This window comes from Calidris pugnax, unplaced genomic scaffold, assembly GCF_001431845.1.
Source record: "Calidris pugnax isolate Ruff unplaced genomic scaffold, ASM143184v1 scaffold41, whole genome shotgun sequence".
Classification (NCBI taxonomy): domain Eukaryota; kingdom Metazoa; phylum Chordata; class Aves; order Charadriiformes; family Scolopacidae; genus Calidris; species Calidris pugnax.
Window position 1 is genome coordinate 27,106,648 of NW_015094509.1, and position 14,673 is coordinate 27,121,320.

General features: G+C 37.3%; 1 protein-coding gene across 4 annotated transcripts in view; it reads right to left on the reverse strand.

The window, feature by feature from the left end:
* TRAPPC9 (trafficking protein particle complex 9) overlaps window positions 1-14,673 on the reverse strand; it is a 494,648-nt gene that overhangs the window by 410,325 nt on the left and 69,650 nt on the right. For all 4 annotated transcript variants that reach the window (XM_014965614.1, XM_014965611.1, XM_014965613.1 and 1 more), the window contains 2 exons: window positions 13,149-13,301; window positions 1,980-2,104 (listed from right to left, as the gene is read on the reverse strand). In XM_014965614.1, coding sequence (XP_014821100.1) covers window positions 1,980-2,104; window positions 13,149-13,301 — 278 coding nt within the window. The remainder of the gene's footprint in view (window positions 1-1,979; window positions 2,105-13,148; window positions 13,302-14,673) is intronic.

Sequence of the window (14,673 nt, forward strand, 5' to 3'; positions counted from 1 at the left end):
CCTTTAAACGCTTAGTTGACTCATTTATTTACAATAGCTGCCTGATATTTTATTTGGAATTTGTCTAGCTTTTATTTTAGGCTACTGGTGGTTCTTCATTTCTTCCTACTGAAGAGCAGCATCAAAGTAGGGAGAAACAGCAAATAGAAATAAACAGTCAGTATTAATGAGAAAAAGTAGACAGCAGGGGAAGAAGCTGGATATAATACCTTATCACAGAATGGCTAGTGGTCAGATGTAAGGTAGTCATCTAAAGAGACAAACACAATCTCTTCTGTTACGATGGATTAATTTCTTATCATTCACAACTGTGTCTGTCCATATACCTGGAAACTTCATTTTACGTGGGTAGGCCAGTGAATCAAAAAATACTTCTAAGATATTCTAAATAGTTCTGAACTTCATAAATATTTTAATTCCAGGAAGATCAAATGATTTGTTTATAGTAGTTTAAATGGGACAGGCTGGGACAAGATTATTGTTTATGAGTATATTAAATGGTTCAAATAAACGGAAGTTATAGAAACGGACATTTGTTAAAATGGAATGAGCCATGACAGTAAATGACCCTACAGATGGTGATACCTTAACTGTGGTTTTCTCTCTCCTCTGACAAGCAAAAAGTGCACCAAAAGAGTTTTTTCACATATTGGGTGCAAAAAAACTCTGTATTTCTGGATTTTTTAGTCCAATTTCGAAATAACACTCCCCTTGCTTTTTTCAGTCAGAAGTGTCTATGGGTCAGACATTCTACACAAAGTTCTAAATTTAAAAATTAATGCTGGACATTTTACCTACTTAAATATCAAATTGTTTCCTCAGTTATATTTATGACCAACTAGGAAATACCTTGCTATGTCATAAAATACAAAGAATGGCTTTACTAATTTTTTATCACCTTTCATACGCCGTCATCATCCTTTTTGTACTGCAGAATCAAATGATGATGAATTAGCAGTGCTAATGGTCCAAAAGAAACATACTTTAAAATTAACAGCTTCACCTGTTTATTGATCAAATAGAACCGTAAATAATCTCACTGGGAAGAAAGCAAATTCACATGCAAAGTGAGTTACTGAGAAAAACAAAGCTTTGCTTCTCAGCCAAAGACATGCCAAGCCAAATACTGCATTGTACAACGCTCCATCTAAATTCTGAATGAATTAATTAATGCAGAACACAGATCCATGTGAGTATCTTATCAAACGCTACGAGGCATGCAAAATATTCACCACAGCTACGGCAGAGACCAATGAAGTGCTACAGCGCATTTTTTGTTACAATCTTGGTCATTTTAATTTTAAATTATCTTTTCTGCAAATCTGGCCGGTATGAAGCTGTTCTTATTTCACTGCTCAGACCAAGAAGGTTACATCGTCAGCAGGTAAGATCTTCAACAGAGAAGCCAAGAGTGGCTCACGCCAGGGAAGCTGCTCTCTCAGGAAGCACAGAGCAGCTTCTACCTACACAATCATTCTTTCATCCCGCTACTTTTATTTACTTTTCTTTTGGCTCTCTCAACTATTCTGTTTTATTACTTCTACAAACAGCTCCAGAAGGCTTACTACTAGAAGCGTGAAGATAAGACTTTGATCCCAAAAATGTTTAGAAGGTGCAATTCTTTCCGTACAGTTTAATATAAGGGAACCAAAAATTCCTACAGAAGCCCCTTCCTACAGAGCACACAGCATAAGAAAGCAACGTGAGGTGAAGGACTGACAGTTCCTTGAGTACACAGGATTGAGAACCAACTTTTCACAATTTCTACTGTTAGTGTGATCTTGTTTCACCTCTTTGTTTGTTTCTTCTAATATAACAATCCAAACACAGAACATCAAGCTGTTCTGAAAAAAACAAAAACCCTCCAAAGGGAAATATTTATGAGACAAAGAAAACTTTATTTTTTAATCCCACAACAAATCATAGCAAAGTACAACGAAGCCCACAGCTTTCAACTTATTTTGATGTCACTCACTCACCTTCACGTGACTGAAGTCACCGACCTTGCTGCTTTCTTGGGGATTTATAGGTTTAGTCTCCACTCTTGGTTTGACAACCTGCCGGAAAGGGCTGGAGAGTGGAAGTCCACTAACACTGATTCCATCTAGAAACAGAAATAATTAAATTACTTTTGCTTGCCTAATATTAAGTTTTATTCCAAAAAAATCTATATCTGTATTATCAAAGGGAGGGAAAATACGCAAAAAGAAATATTAACATTTTGCACAAAAAGGTAAAGATGATTTTACTGTATTTTTCTCTAGAAGCCAAGAAGACCCAAACAGGAACACACCTAAAACTCAGTGAAAGTCACAGGAAAGGAAGGTAACTGCATTTCAAATGTTGCAACAGAGCTGTCAGAGTTAATAATATAAAATTGGTTTTAACATTTATGACATTAGAAAAGAACAAAGATAAAAATTTGTGCTTTTCCATGATAGTGACCCTATCAACTGCTTAAGATCTTTATCTTCCAGTATGAGGTGTGAGGATTCCTTTTTTGGATGTATATTGTGGAAAAGAATTGAAAATAGAGAAACTGTGTTTAATACCATCTACTGATGTAAAAATCTATAAAATATTTGTCATGGATAACAAAGACAGAATGGAAACCAAGGCTTACATTGCAATAGTCAACAGAAATGGATATCCTTAGAGGAATGTCCTCAGATTTTCCTAGCAGTCTGTGTGCTGGGATATAGTGTAGCAATAAAGGACAATTTGACAACTTCATAGCAATTTTTATTGCTGACAAGTTAGTGTAACTCGAAGGTAAATAAACACACTGCAGCATATTTGGGTTTCTCAACCTACCAAAGCTACATTCTAAGCACAAACCATTAAAACCTGTGAAAATTACTGTTGAATCAAAAAAGTCAAAGGAACAAGAAAATTAAAATAATGATGTTTTAATGTACATGAAAACTAGATGCACAATTTATTATTAACAATTCACTACTACTTAGATTTATATCCAAAGTAGGACAGGATTTTGTTCCTTTAGGCTATGAAGAAACTGCAATCCACAAACACGAATTAAATACAAGGAAAATCTCATATATCACAGCAGACACGTATATCTAAACACACCAGAAACACCAAGTTATTATACAAAACCAAAACATATTTCCTTTTTGAAGGAAATATCCTATCAAATTATATTTTCTAATATTACATTCCGATTCCATGGATGACTTCAAATGTGGACCCGTTGATACATTCCTCAAAAGAAGAAACTAGAAGAACAAGATGAAGCATGAAATGGTTTTGCTTCAGTAAAATCCAACTTCACAGGTATCCAAATGAGAAAACAAAAGGCATATTCCCATATTCCTTTACTTCCACTTTCCTTCACTAACTAGTTTTAAAATGTATCTTATTTCAGCCTTAATGGTTCAACACTATGGTAAACCTCAGATTTGAAGATTCTGATTAAGGAGGTTTAACTCACATGAAAAATAAAAATAAGTGAAAAGAAAGATTACTGTTCCTCAAAAAATTAATATTTCCATCTCCCAACCATCATCAAAACCATTTGCTCAATCAAACCAGAGCATTCCAGATTTTCTACAGGGTCAATAATCTTTACAGATTATGGCAAAAGACAGTTTCACATACATCGATGCACTTCATGTGGGCAAAGCCTGACATGTAAGGTAACTTTACCTCAAACTAATCAAAACTTTTCGTGCATAAATTAGTTTATCCAAGGGCAAACACTGCTTTGGACGGTTCAGTAGCAAATTTATTATTAGGTTACTGCTAAGGATCAGACATTAAAGTGACCTGCACAGGTTTATCAAAGTAAGAAAAATACATGAAGTAATAACTGTTCCATCTTTTAGGTGGCATCACAGCTAAGAACAAAGATAAGGCATCATGATGTCTCAAATTCAAGCAACAGTAGTTCCAGTTACACATCCCACAGGTTTGCATTTTGATTATTAGTTTGTATGATAATCCATGCATTTTCATAGAACGGTTTGGGTTGGAAGGAACCTTTAAAGATCATCTAGGCCAAACCTCTCTCCACCTTCTTTTTTCACTTTCACCGTTGCTTTTTTCCAGGTTGATTAGTTAATGATTTATACACTAAAACAAAAACAAAAAAACCCCACAACAAAACAAACAACAAAACCCCCCAAAACCCTGAGAGCAACCAGAACATGAAGGGAACATGTCCACATTGTACTACTCTGAAACAAATGCAGTACTAGTCTGGTTTTCCCCATTCTTAGAATTCTGCTTTTAATCTCTATGAACGTCGAAACTAAGAGTATTTATTAATATTAAATATTAAAACATATTTATTCCACATTGGCCCACTGCAGAAAAATCAATCAGCAGCATCTGATTGATAAAAAAAATCAGGTGCTAAGCCTGAATAGGGTAGCACAAATGGGAAGGCAATCTATGAGTTATTATATGACTATCCTGGAAAACACATCAGCTGAACTGAGTAGTTTTGTTAACATTCAACTGAAATCAAGAAAACCTTTTCTCTTATAACATAAGTACATTAAAACATGCACTAATTTAGGCCATGAAAACCAGGGACAAGAAAGGGAGATGAGAGCCCTAAAGAATTCTGCATGGACTCCTAGGAATTTTATTTCTAACTTGCACAAGGAACAACAAGGTATCAAACCACCCCTAGATCAGCTCTTAGCACCTCTTAAAAGCCAACTGCTATTAAAGCAGCCACACTTACTAGCCTAAGATTTGAGGCAAGAATACACTAAAAAGTTGAAGACACGTGCTAACAGAACTGATCATAAATCTATTTGACAGCAGGCTTTGAAATCCCCCCTTTTTAATTAAAATAAAAAGGTTTACCTGAGCAAAAATAATTCCTTTCAAACTGATGAGTGATTCTCACCAGTTCTATCTTTAAAACAAAAGCTGACACCGATTGGTGCATAAAATTGCAAAGAAAAAACACGGAAAGAGCCAAGCATGAAAAATTGCACGGCATTAGTCACATTTGGCATTTTGTAAGGCACAAGTCTTCCTTTCTTTGAGAACGGAGTAGATAATACCTAAAAAAACATCATGGACATATAACTAACGCCTTTCTTAATTAGTTATCTTTTTTTAAAAAAAAAAAAAGACAAAGACTGGTTTAAACCTTTTCTCTGTAGGAGAGAGAATTTTTTTATTCTCTGCATTGTACCAGCAGAAGGAGGTACGATGGCAAAGCAAACATTAATCCTGCATCAGGCTAAGAGGAAAGTCTGAGGCAACCAACGAGCAGCTGAACTTCGTTACCGATCTGTGGTGCTCAAACATGGCAGAGAACACAGAGCCCAGTGCCAGGCACCTTCTTATACTTCAAATGACTCACCCCTTCACAACTTTGTGAAAGGGCACAACTTTAGCAGAAGAGAAAAAAAAAAATGTTCTGCCTGCCACTAATAATTTTTTTAAGATTATTTAGCTTATTCTCTTCTTTGACCAGGCAGCAAAGTTGGTCAGATGTTGCCCAGCTCCTCTACGACACATGAGAGCGGGGAAACACATTCTGTTGGAAGCCCTGGTAGGTTTGCACAACTTACTGATGGCAGAAGAAAACAGATAACTGAAAAATTTAGAGCACCGATGAAGCAGTTCGCCGCAAGTTTTAAATTACTTGACATTTATATTTTTTTCAGACTTCATATTTTTTATTTTCTGTCATGAAATTTAGAGATTTGGAGATGCTAAATCCTCCACAGTCGTCTTTCGTCAATCCACGCTGTCAAACAGCTTGAGCAGCCTTTCACTATAAAAAGAACAATTGTCTTTCTACTCTGTCCAGAAATCTTCCTAATTTCTAGAATCCACATTGAATATTTCCATGGTAACAGCACATGACCAACACTTTTTCCATGGTAACTGCAAAAACACAGCTTGCCTTCCCAACGTCGCAGTCACTGCTGTCACAAGAGAGCAAAGTCTCTTACCGCCATTTCCTCTCTCCTCTCAAACGTTAAGTAAATTGTCAATTTAACTTCATTAGCCACTTGCACCGCACGCTGCACAGAAGAATCCCACACAACTTCACATTTGAATGAGGCAAAGTTTAATAAGGGAGTTAAACCCATCGATTTACAACCCAATGACTAAGCACTGAAGAAGGCGCTGGCACGGGACAGCTTCCATCCCCTTCTCAGACATGGCTCCCTCATAACGCTGCGTTGAACGACCAGCACTGGCCTGATCCACGAGACAAAAATATAAACTCTTTTCCACAGGTGCATCACAAACTACCATCATCTCACACTCTGCTGCAAGGAAACCCTTAAATAACCTCACCACTGAGGCCAGGACACCACAGAAGTTTGTGTTCCAAGGCAAACTGTAGATAACTGACAACGCGATGTCACTCGAGACGCAAAACAGCGTAAGATTTTGGGCTGAACTGCTTCTTCTCAGAGAATAAATACTTCTAATCCAACAGCAGCATTAACCTCTGTATTGCTGTTTTCTCAACACACATAGAGAGGTGGATTCTGCCCCCCTACTCTGCTCTGGTGAGGCCCCACCTGAAGTGTTGCGTCCAGCTTTGGAGTCCCCAACGTAAAAGGACATGGACCTGTTGGAGCAAGTCCAGAAGAGGCCACGGAAATGATCCGAGGGCTGGAGCCCCTCTGCTGTGGGGACAGGCTGAGAGAGTTGGAGTTGTTCAGCCTGAAGAGAAGGCTCCAGGGAGACCTCACAGCAGCCCTCCAGTCCCTAAAGGGGGCCTACAGGAGAGAAAGGGAAGGACTTTTTACAAAGGTGTGTAGCGATAGGACGAGGGGTGATGGCTTCAACTTGGAAGGAGGGGAGATTAGACTATATATTAGGAAGAAATTCTTTACTGTGAGGGTGGTCAGACACTGGCAGAGTTTCCCCAGAGAAGCTGTGGCTGCCCCATCCCTGGAGGGGTTCAAGGCCAGGCTGGATGGGGCTTTGAACAACCTGATCTGGTGGGAGGTGTCCCTGCCCAGGGCAGGGGGTTGGAACTTGATGATCTTCAAGGTCCCTTCTAATTCTAACCATTTTACAATTCTATGTTAACATTATACATAAGGTGTCCATGCCCAGTGACCCAAGGTCAACCACCACATATTAAAAAATATAAAAACATCATAGTAATGTCTTTCTTACACAAGTGTTTTAACGGTATGAAATAATAACCCAAGAGATATGTCAGAGTTTTGGAGAAGTACACAGCTAGGGCATAAAATATGAAAACTAAATGCCCCCCTTAACCCATTTGTTTACTTTGTCAATCTGTTGCCTGATAGAAATTTCAAAACAAAAGGCCTCTTGGTAGGTAGCCTCTGCTAGGAATATTTTAACAGTTTTAAAGTACCTGCAGCATGCAGAAAAGAGAAAAAAAATTGCTCCAGACAGGAGAAAGCGTATGCTTGCCAAACTAGAATACGTCTTCTTTTTTTTTCCTAGAAAAAAAAAAAAGAACAATCTTGTATTCTGCTGAAAGTAGACAGAATTCTAGAAACTTGCTGTCTGCAGCAACAAAAAGGGGAATAATAGGAGAAAATAGAGCTTCAGGCAGTATAATCACTTCACCCTTCAGACCACAGGTGGGCATTAAGATGCAGTTCCTTCCCTCTCTCAAAAACAGGCTGAAGACAATCCCACAGGAGACCAAGGCATCCCGTCCTCCAGACAAAGGTACCAGGAATCCATCAACCCTGGCTCCCAGGGGCTGGGCAGAGCCGACACGTAGCAGACTAAGCACTTCTGTGAGACTCCATTACAGCTGAAGAGGATGGTAATAATAATTAAGGACAGCAAATGCAGCATGAGTAAGGATTCCTTCCTGAGGTTGGTGAACTAACTACACTAGAATTGGAAGTTAAATTTAGAATAAGAGTGAATACAATGAAAGGGAGGAAATGAAGTGTAAAGAAATTCATAATCAAACACCAGAGAATATTTACATACATTACATTAGATCCTAAAATGAAATGCCTCAGCAAGAAAATAGCGTAACAGGATGGCAGGTCAATTAGCCTTTATGTGCCAATCATAAATTTATTGCTATTTGCCTCATGTCTGTCTTACCTATTCACACTGTAAAGATTTGGGGCCTTAAATACTTCTTACTACATCTTTGTGTAGCAGCTGAAACAACTGATATAGGCTAAACTCCTGTGGTATTTATATACTATTTAAAAATCCCCACTCTGTATCAGTCAAATTATTAAAAAAAGATTATTTATCTAAATTAAAAAGCAGCTGAAAGAGACAAAGGTGTCTTATCTTCAATAAGTGTTGAAGCTGGACTTCAAGAACTCCTCTGTAAGTTCTCAAAAAAGTAAGAATATTTTTTGAAGTAACACGGTGATGAATTTATGGAGGGCAGAAAAGCGTTTACAGTTTAAAAATCAAAAAGCAAACAAAAACAACCCCCCTCCTCATTTACTCAGAACGGTGCAACCAAAAAGAAAACTGAAATCTTCAAACTGCAGAGACAAAAAACTTGTTAGAAATGAAGTAATTTTGAAAAAATATTCCGAATGTTTAAATGTAATAAAGGCAACCAAGCATAGTAACATGTAAATGATCACATTGAAATATCTCTGAGGACTTCCATCATCATCAGTAATACAATTATCCTAATAGAGTCCTCCAGGCTACTTCGTTTTTCAGAAGACCCGACAAGACTACATTTAAATTCAAAACCAGGTATCTTACTAACAAAGAAATATATTGTCTATACGCTATGTAACTGTAGGAACATTTTTAAGTAGATAAAATATAGCTCTTTAAGCAGAAAAGAGACAAAGTGAGTAAAACAGAGAATGGTCTTGTATAGCAGTACCAAAAAATATTCAGGATCACTGCTTTTAGAAATATCCTGTTATTTCTCTGCAACCTCTTCTCCCCCAGAGAAGGGAAGGAGAGACTTAAGGCATATATTTGCTTCTCTCTTAGCGTGTAATTAATCAGTTCCTTTGATGAGTTTATGAATTTAAATATTCTCACACCTGTCTTTAGGTTCCCTATACACCAAATGAATGAACGTTAACGTTTTTCATAATGAAGTACTCATTGGAGATTAATTCATTAATTTTGCAAAACATTATCCCCAAGTAACAGCAGCTTTTTAAAAGACTGCTTTCCACCAACAAGTTACCGTTGACAAAGCAGTCCAGAAAGAGCAGCTATTGTTCTTTTCCCATTTAGCATCAGGGAAATACTGGACTTCAGAAATTAAAGGATAATGACCGGGAAGGAGAATTGATTATGCTTTTAATGTAAACATCCCATTGACCTCTTTGATTTAACAAGTGACAGAGACCTTAGTGCTTAAGCTCCCTGAGCCTGGCTGTACCGAGCAGATACAAGTCCTTTCTCCTGCCTTACCTAGTGCAACAACCTTAGAACAAAATTAAATACACACACTCACCTTCCTGACCAGAGAACCAAGAACATACATAGAAGGAACCCTGAGCTACTCAGCTGAGGGACAGGAGATCTACAACTTCATTAGCATTTGCAGCCAACAGGTCTCCTACAGGGAACCCCTGACTCTTGGTCAACTGCCTTCAAGACATAAGCCTGGTCTTCTTAATCCTCATTAAAAAAGTGCCTCTAGAACACCTGCCCAGCTGTTCAAAGAGTTTGCAAAGTAATTAATTCCAAAGATAATAAACCAAGGCAATCAGGATTGTTACAAGAACCCTAAATGACATGCTTTAAAGGGAAGTACATTTTTCTGTTATAAGGCTGTATTTGCATAAACCCCATTCCCATCATGGAAGCCTACACAACACAGGCAGAATGGCACGTTCCTGACATCACAGATAGCACCTTACGAAACTTTATGACTGTGCAGTAAAATGTCAAATGAAATTCAGCACAAACAAATGTAAAAAAACCAACACAAAACTTATATGCCAAATAAGAGGCTCTCAGCATATTATGACTGTTCACTAGCAAGATCCTGGAGCTGTGGTTCACAGATCTGTGAATCTACAAACTCAATGTTCAGCAACATTAGTCTAAGGAAAGTAAAATAAAACAAAATGAAGAGTATCATCAGGTCACGACAGAAATACACAAATCACCTTTAAAGCTGTGGATACAGCATACCTCAAAGCTATAGAACTGAAAGGGTTCAAAAGGGACAACAAGGCTGATCAACGTATGGAACTGTTTCTATAACGGGGATGACTAAGGCACAGTAAGAAATCTTCAGTCCATGAAAAAGACCACTGTGGCAATAACATGAGGAACTGTATAAAATCCTGAGCGTAGGTAAGATGTTCAGAAGATGTATTGTTACCCGTTTCCTGCAATACAAGAACCGGGTAATATCAGAAGGACACACAGAGATGCAAAGCTGCTAAAAGTAATTTAGCTGTGATTCTTCTTGCCAGAGCATACTGTACAGTGCAGACAGAGAGTGAAGAATTTTATGAAAGAGAAACCCATTAAGGATGATTAACAATGCCTAAAACCAGAGAAACCATGTCAGGCTCTGGAAGTTCCTGAGGTAACAACAGCTGAAGCCCAAAAACCTCAAGGAAAGTCACATGTATGTCCATAATTCTCCCTATATTCTCCCACAGGCATCTGCTCTTAGCCACTACCACAGCCAGGATATTGGACTAGACGGTCATTGATCTGATCCTGTACAGCCACTCATGTGTTTTCGCTTCCTTTAATTTAGAAGAACATCTAACATTTTTCTTTACGAGACAGTATCCCATCAACACACAAGAATTAGATCAGCAATTTTGATTGATAACTTAGTTTACTTTCCAATTGGATAAGTGTATCATCAGAAACATCAGTAATTTATCCTTTCTGTACTGTGTCCTGATTACAAACAGCGTAAAAGGAAACAATTTCAGCAGCAAATGAAAACAGATCAAAGTAACAGATGCCCCGCTAAGGGCATTACTTTTAAAAGACAAAAGTATTTTGATCATCATTGTAAATCTGGTCTTCAAAAGAAAAAGCTACCATAGCTACCACAGGATTAAAAGTCATGTCATAGTTGCCATTGATTTTCCTACCTCTCGATTGTTTTTCACATCAGGATCTTACCTGCATCTTTACAAAGTACAATATTTGCAAAGTTAAAAGCAATAGAGAAAAATTAAAGTAGTAAGTAAAAATGTCAATGTAGTTACCATCTCTAATACTTTCAGAGTACATAGCACTCAAAGATACCAAAGTTCTAAAGAAACACTAACAATTCTACTCCTTTATAATCACTGAATGAGAAAAGGCTGAACTGCTTCCAGGCTTCAGTCACAAAACCTTTCCAAGAAGCTCTAGGCAGAAATAACAAGGTGAAAATGTTGTTCATAGATTGCGTTCTTATGTGGTCCCAAATAAGTTAGGTACAGGTGAAAAAACAGAGGCCCAAACCCCAAATCTGGTCAACATCAATACCAAGAAATAAGTATGTTATCGTCTTTATAGAATATTTTGTTTGTATGTTATTTCATCTGAAAAACTGCTGGGCAAGTGCAGCTGCAGAGTGCCTTAAAAGCTTTTTGGAGACAAGGCAAATGAAGGAAATGATGCATACGTGTGTATTTGAAAGTCACAAAAATGAAATCAACAGAACTGGCACTAACTACAGTAATGTCTAGCTTTTCAAATATTGACTTTGATAATTATTTTTCAAGTTATACTGATTAAATTGATCAAGTTCCTTCTCATTTCCATGCCTCCGATTTCTCTCCTAGTAACCTGCCAACATGTAAAAGCTAAGTTTCCAAAGTTCAATTTAAATTTTGAATCAACTGGCCTATACCCTTTCCCTACAGAGTAATAGATAATGAGTTGAATTATGATCTCAGGAAAGTTCTTATAAAATAAGCAAGAAATAAGCCATTAGAATTTCCACGGATTAAGAGAAGTCATCTCCAGGGTGCATGAGGAGCAAGGGTTCGGGGATCTGTAAGTTACACAGCAGCATCTGCTCCAAAAACAGCGACATCATCCTCAAGTTAGTGTCAAATCTGCTCCCCCCCATCTCTCCCACAGTTCTGTGGATTTGTAGCACAAATCTGTGCAGTACAGAATTATTTTCCTATCAAGAGCATTTCTCAAAGCTTCCATTCCTTGGCAGCCCTGTTTTCACCATAATACCAGGGTGTGACCTTCCTCCTCTAGCAGCTATTTCAAAATGTTCTCCAGTAAACTTTAGTGAAGCAACACTATGGATTTTGCACACTTAAATTCTAAAATATTTTTATAGTTCATGTATTTTACACCAGGAAGGTTTAAAATACAAAGTCCTTTAATCCTCCTAATAATTAATATAATTTGTCTAAATGCATTTGCAAGGTAACTCACAGAGGTCACATCCCATTCAATGTGAATAAGCCTTGCACATCAGTTTTTTGTCTTTTTTTCTATATAGAAAATATTTATTTTTAAATAAATTAATTAGACTGATAATGCATACTTGCAACTGGATGCTGGGAAACAGTCCAAATAATAACGATTTTTTTTTTCAATACAGGAATATCTTGTTTTGTCAAGTTAATTCAATCAGTGTAAACGTATCAGGCAATTGAAAAAATACAGGGTATAGCAATTACTCCAGTGAGACTGTGTGTTTATTATAAAAAGGAAATCCTTATTGCAAGTATCTGGTACTTGTAATTCCAGATAATTCTAATACAAGCAAACATAGGGTCGGGTTTTTTATTCAAAAGAAACAGTGAGTTTAAGCACATGAAACTTTCTCGACAGTATAAATATTAGGGGAGATTATGCCCTAAATTTCAGTACATCATTTCTGGCAAAACTGCAGTCAGCCACGATTAAGAATTCTAATATCTTGGATAACTGAACGATCAACTTAACGGTGTTTCTCTTTAAAACCCACTGATGTTTGCAAACTATTTTTCTTCGTAAGATAAGGATACAAAGAGACACATCAAAAACACTCTGTCAAGAAAGATTTAAAAAGAAAGCAGGGCAAGGTTTCATGATGGGAAAGTTTGGTTTGTCACAAAAATTTACTCTGCAATCCATACAGCTCACTGAACTTTGTGTCACAAGACACAAATATGAAAATACGCAGCCACATCACATGTATTTTAAAACGAGTAGCACAACAACTGCATAAGTGTTTCTCAGAAGTGCATACAACCCCCCTAAGCCAGGAGAAATGGAAAGCTCACCATCGCTGAGATCCTGCAGGAGGTTTTCTTGGCATGAGAAGTCCAGCTTCACTTTAATGTTTACAATAAACGTTGCAATCTTTCCAGGTTTTAGAGGAAACTGGGAGAGGGTATCTTCCAACTTCCAACTCAAGAAGTCCCCATACAGCTTCTCTGCATTACAATAAGGAAAAAATTCATGAGCATAACCCCTGTGTTAAGGAAGTTTAAGTTTATAACTATTGTAGAGAGTGTTAACCGATTTGTCATTTTCTGTTTATATCCTGAAACATCCAGAATTCAGGCATTAAAAATGCATGTAACACTAGAAAGACATCAGAGGGGTTACTGACATTGACCTGGGAGCATGTCGATCACAAAGCTCAAAATATGAACCTCAGTGAAGAAGAACACTACCACAAGAAAAATACTGCACAATAGGCAGCATTAAATAGATACTTCGAATACTGGAGAACACAGCTTGGAGGTAATCTAAAACTTCATTCATCTTTTAATCATACAGAGTCCAATTCAAGAAATGGTACATGAATGCAAAAAAAAAAAATTCGGTAAAATATTACACTGAAATAAATCAGTTACAATTCTGAAACACAATGGAGAAGGGTAGAAAGAATATTGCCCTTCATTTTTTTATAAAATAAAGTCCTTTCTCAAAACTGAGAGGCATAAAGTATACAAGACCCAAATATTAAGGATGCTGCTAGACAGGATATTTTATGATAAAAGCTATTTGTTGGAGAAATTATTTTTCATTGGTCCATATGAGGTGCAGCACCTGTAATTATCAGCTCTTCTGCCCTGAGGCTAAAGTGCCAGAAGGTAATATCAGAAAAAAACTCAATATTTACTGCTCATCAATACATTGAGATACATTCAGTCAATTCATCAATACATTGAGTTTCCTTATTACCCCAGTACCATCAAAAGATCCCTCTTGAAATAAAGAGGAGCAGAGGGTTAATTAAGTCCACTTCAGGAAGAAGGGTGAGTTAGTTATCTCTTATTTCAAGCTCTGAAATTTGCCAAAACCAAAAGTCATGGACATTTAAGCACTTTCAGCAGAAGCAATTTAAAAAGTCATATTCTATGAACCTTATGTAAGAGCAAATAATTTTTTTTTAGAATGACAGAGAAGGTTGTTACATACTAGAAGGTACAATGACACAGTGACTCCTTCCTCAATTAATCTTACTTCAGATACTAAATAGGCACAAGAAGCATCTGATGAGAGAGGTGGGGGTCAGCCTCTTCTCCCAAGTCACAGGTGACAGGACAAGAGGAAATGGCCTCAAGTTGCACCAGGGGGAGGTTCAGATTGGATATTAGGAAAAATTTTTACACTGAAAGGGTTATTAAGCATTGGAATGGGCTGCCCAGGGAGGTGGTTGAGGCACCATCCCTGGAGGTGTTCAAAAGATGGGTTGGCATAGTGCTTAGTGACATGGGTTAGTGATGGTTTTTTATCAGAGTTAGGCTGATGGTTGGACAAGATGATCTGAAAGGTCCCTTCCAACCTAGACAATTG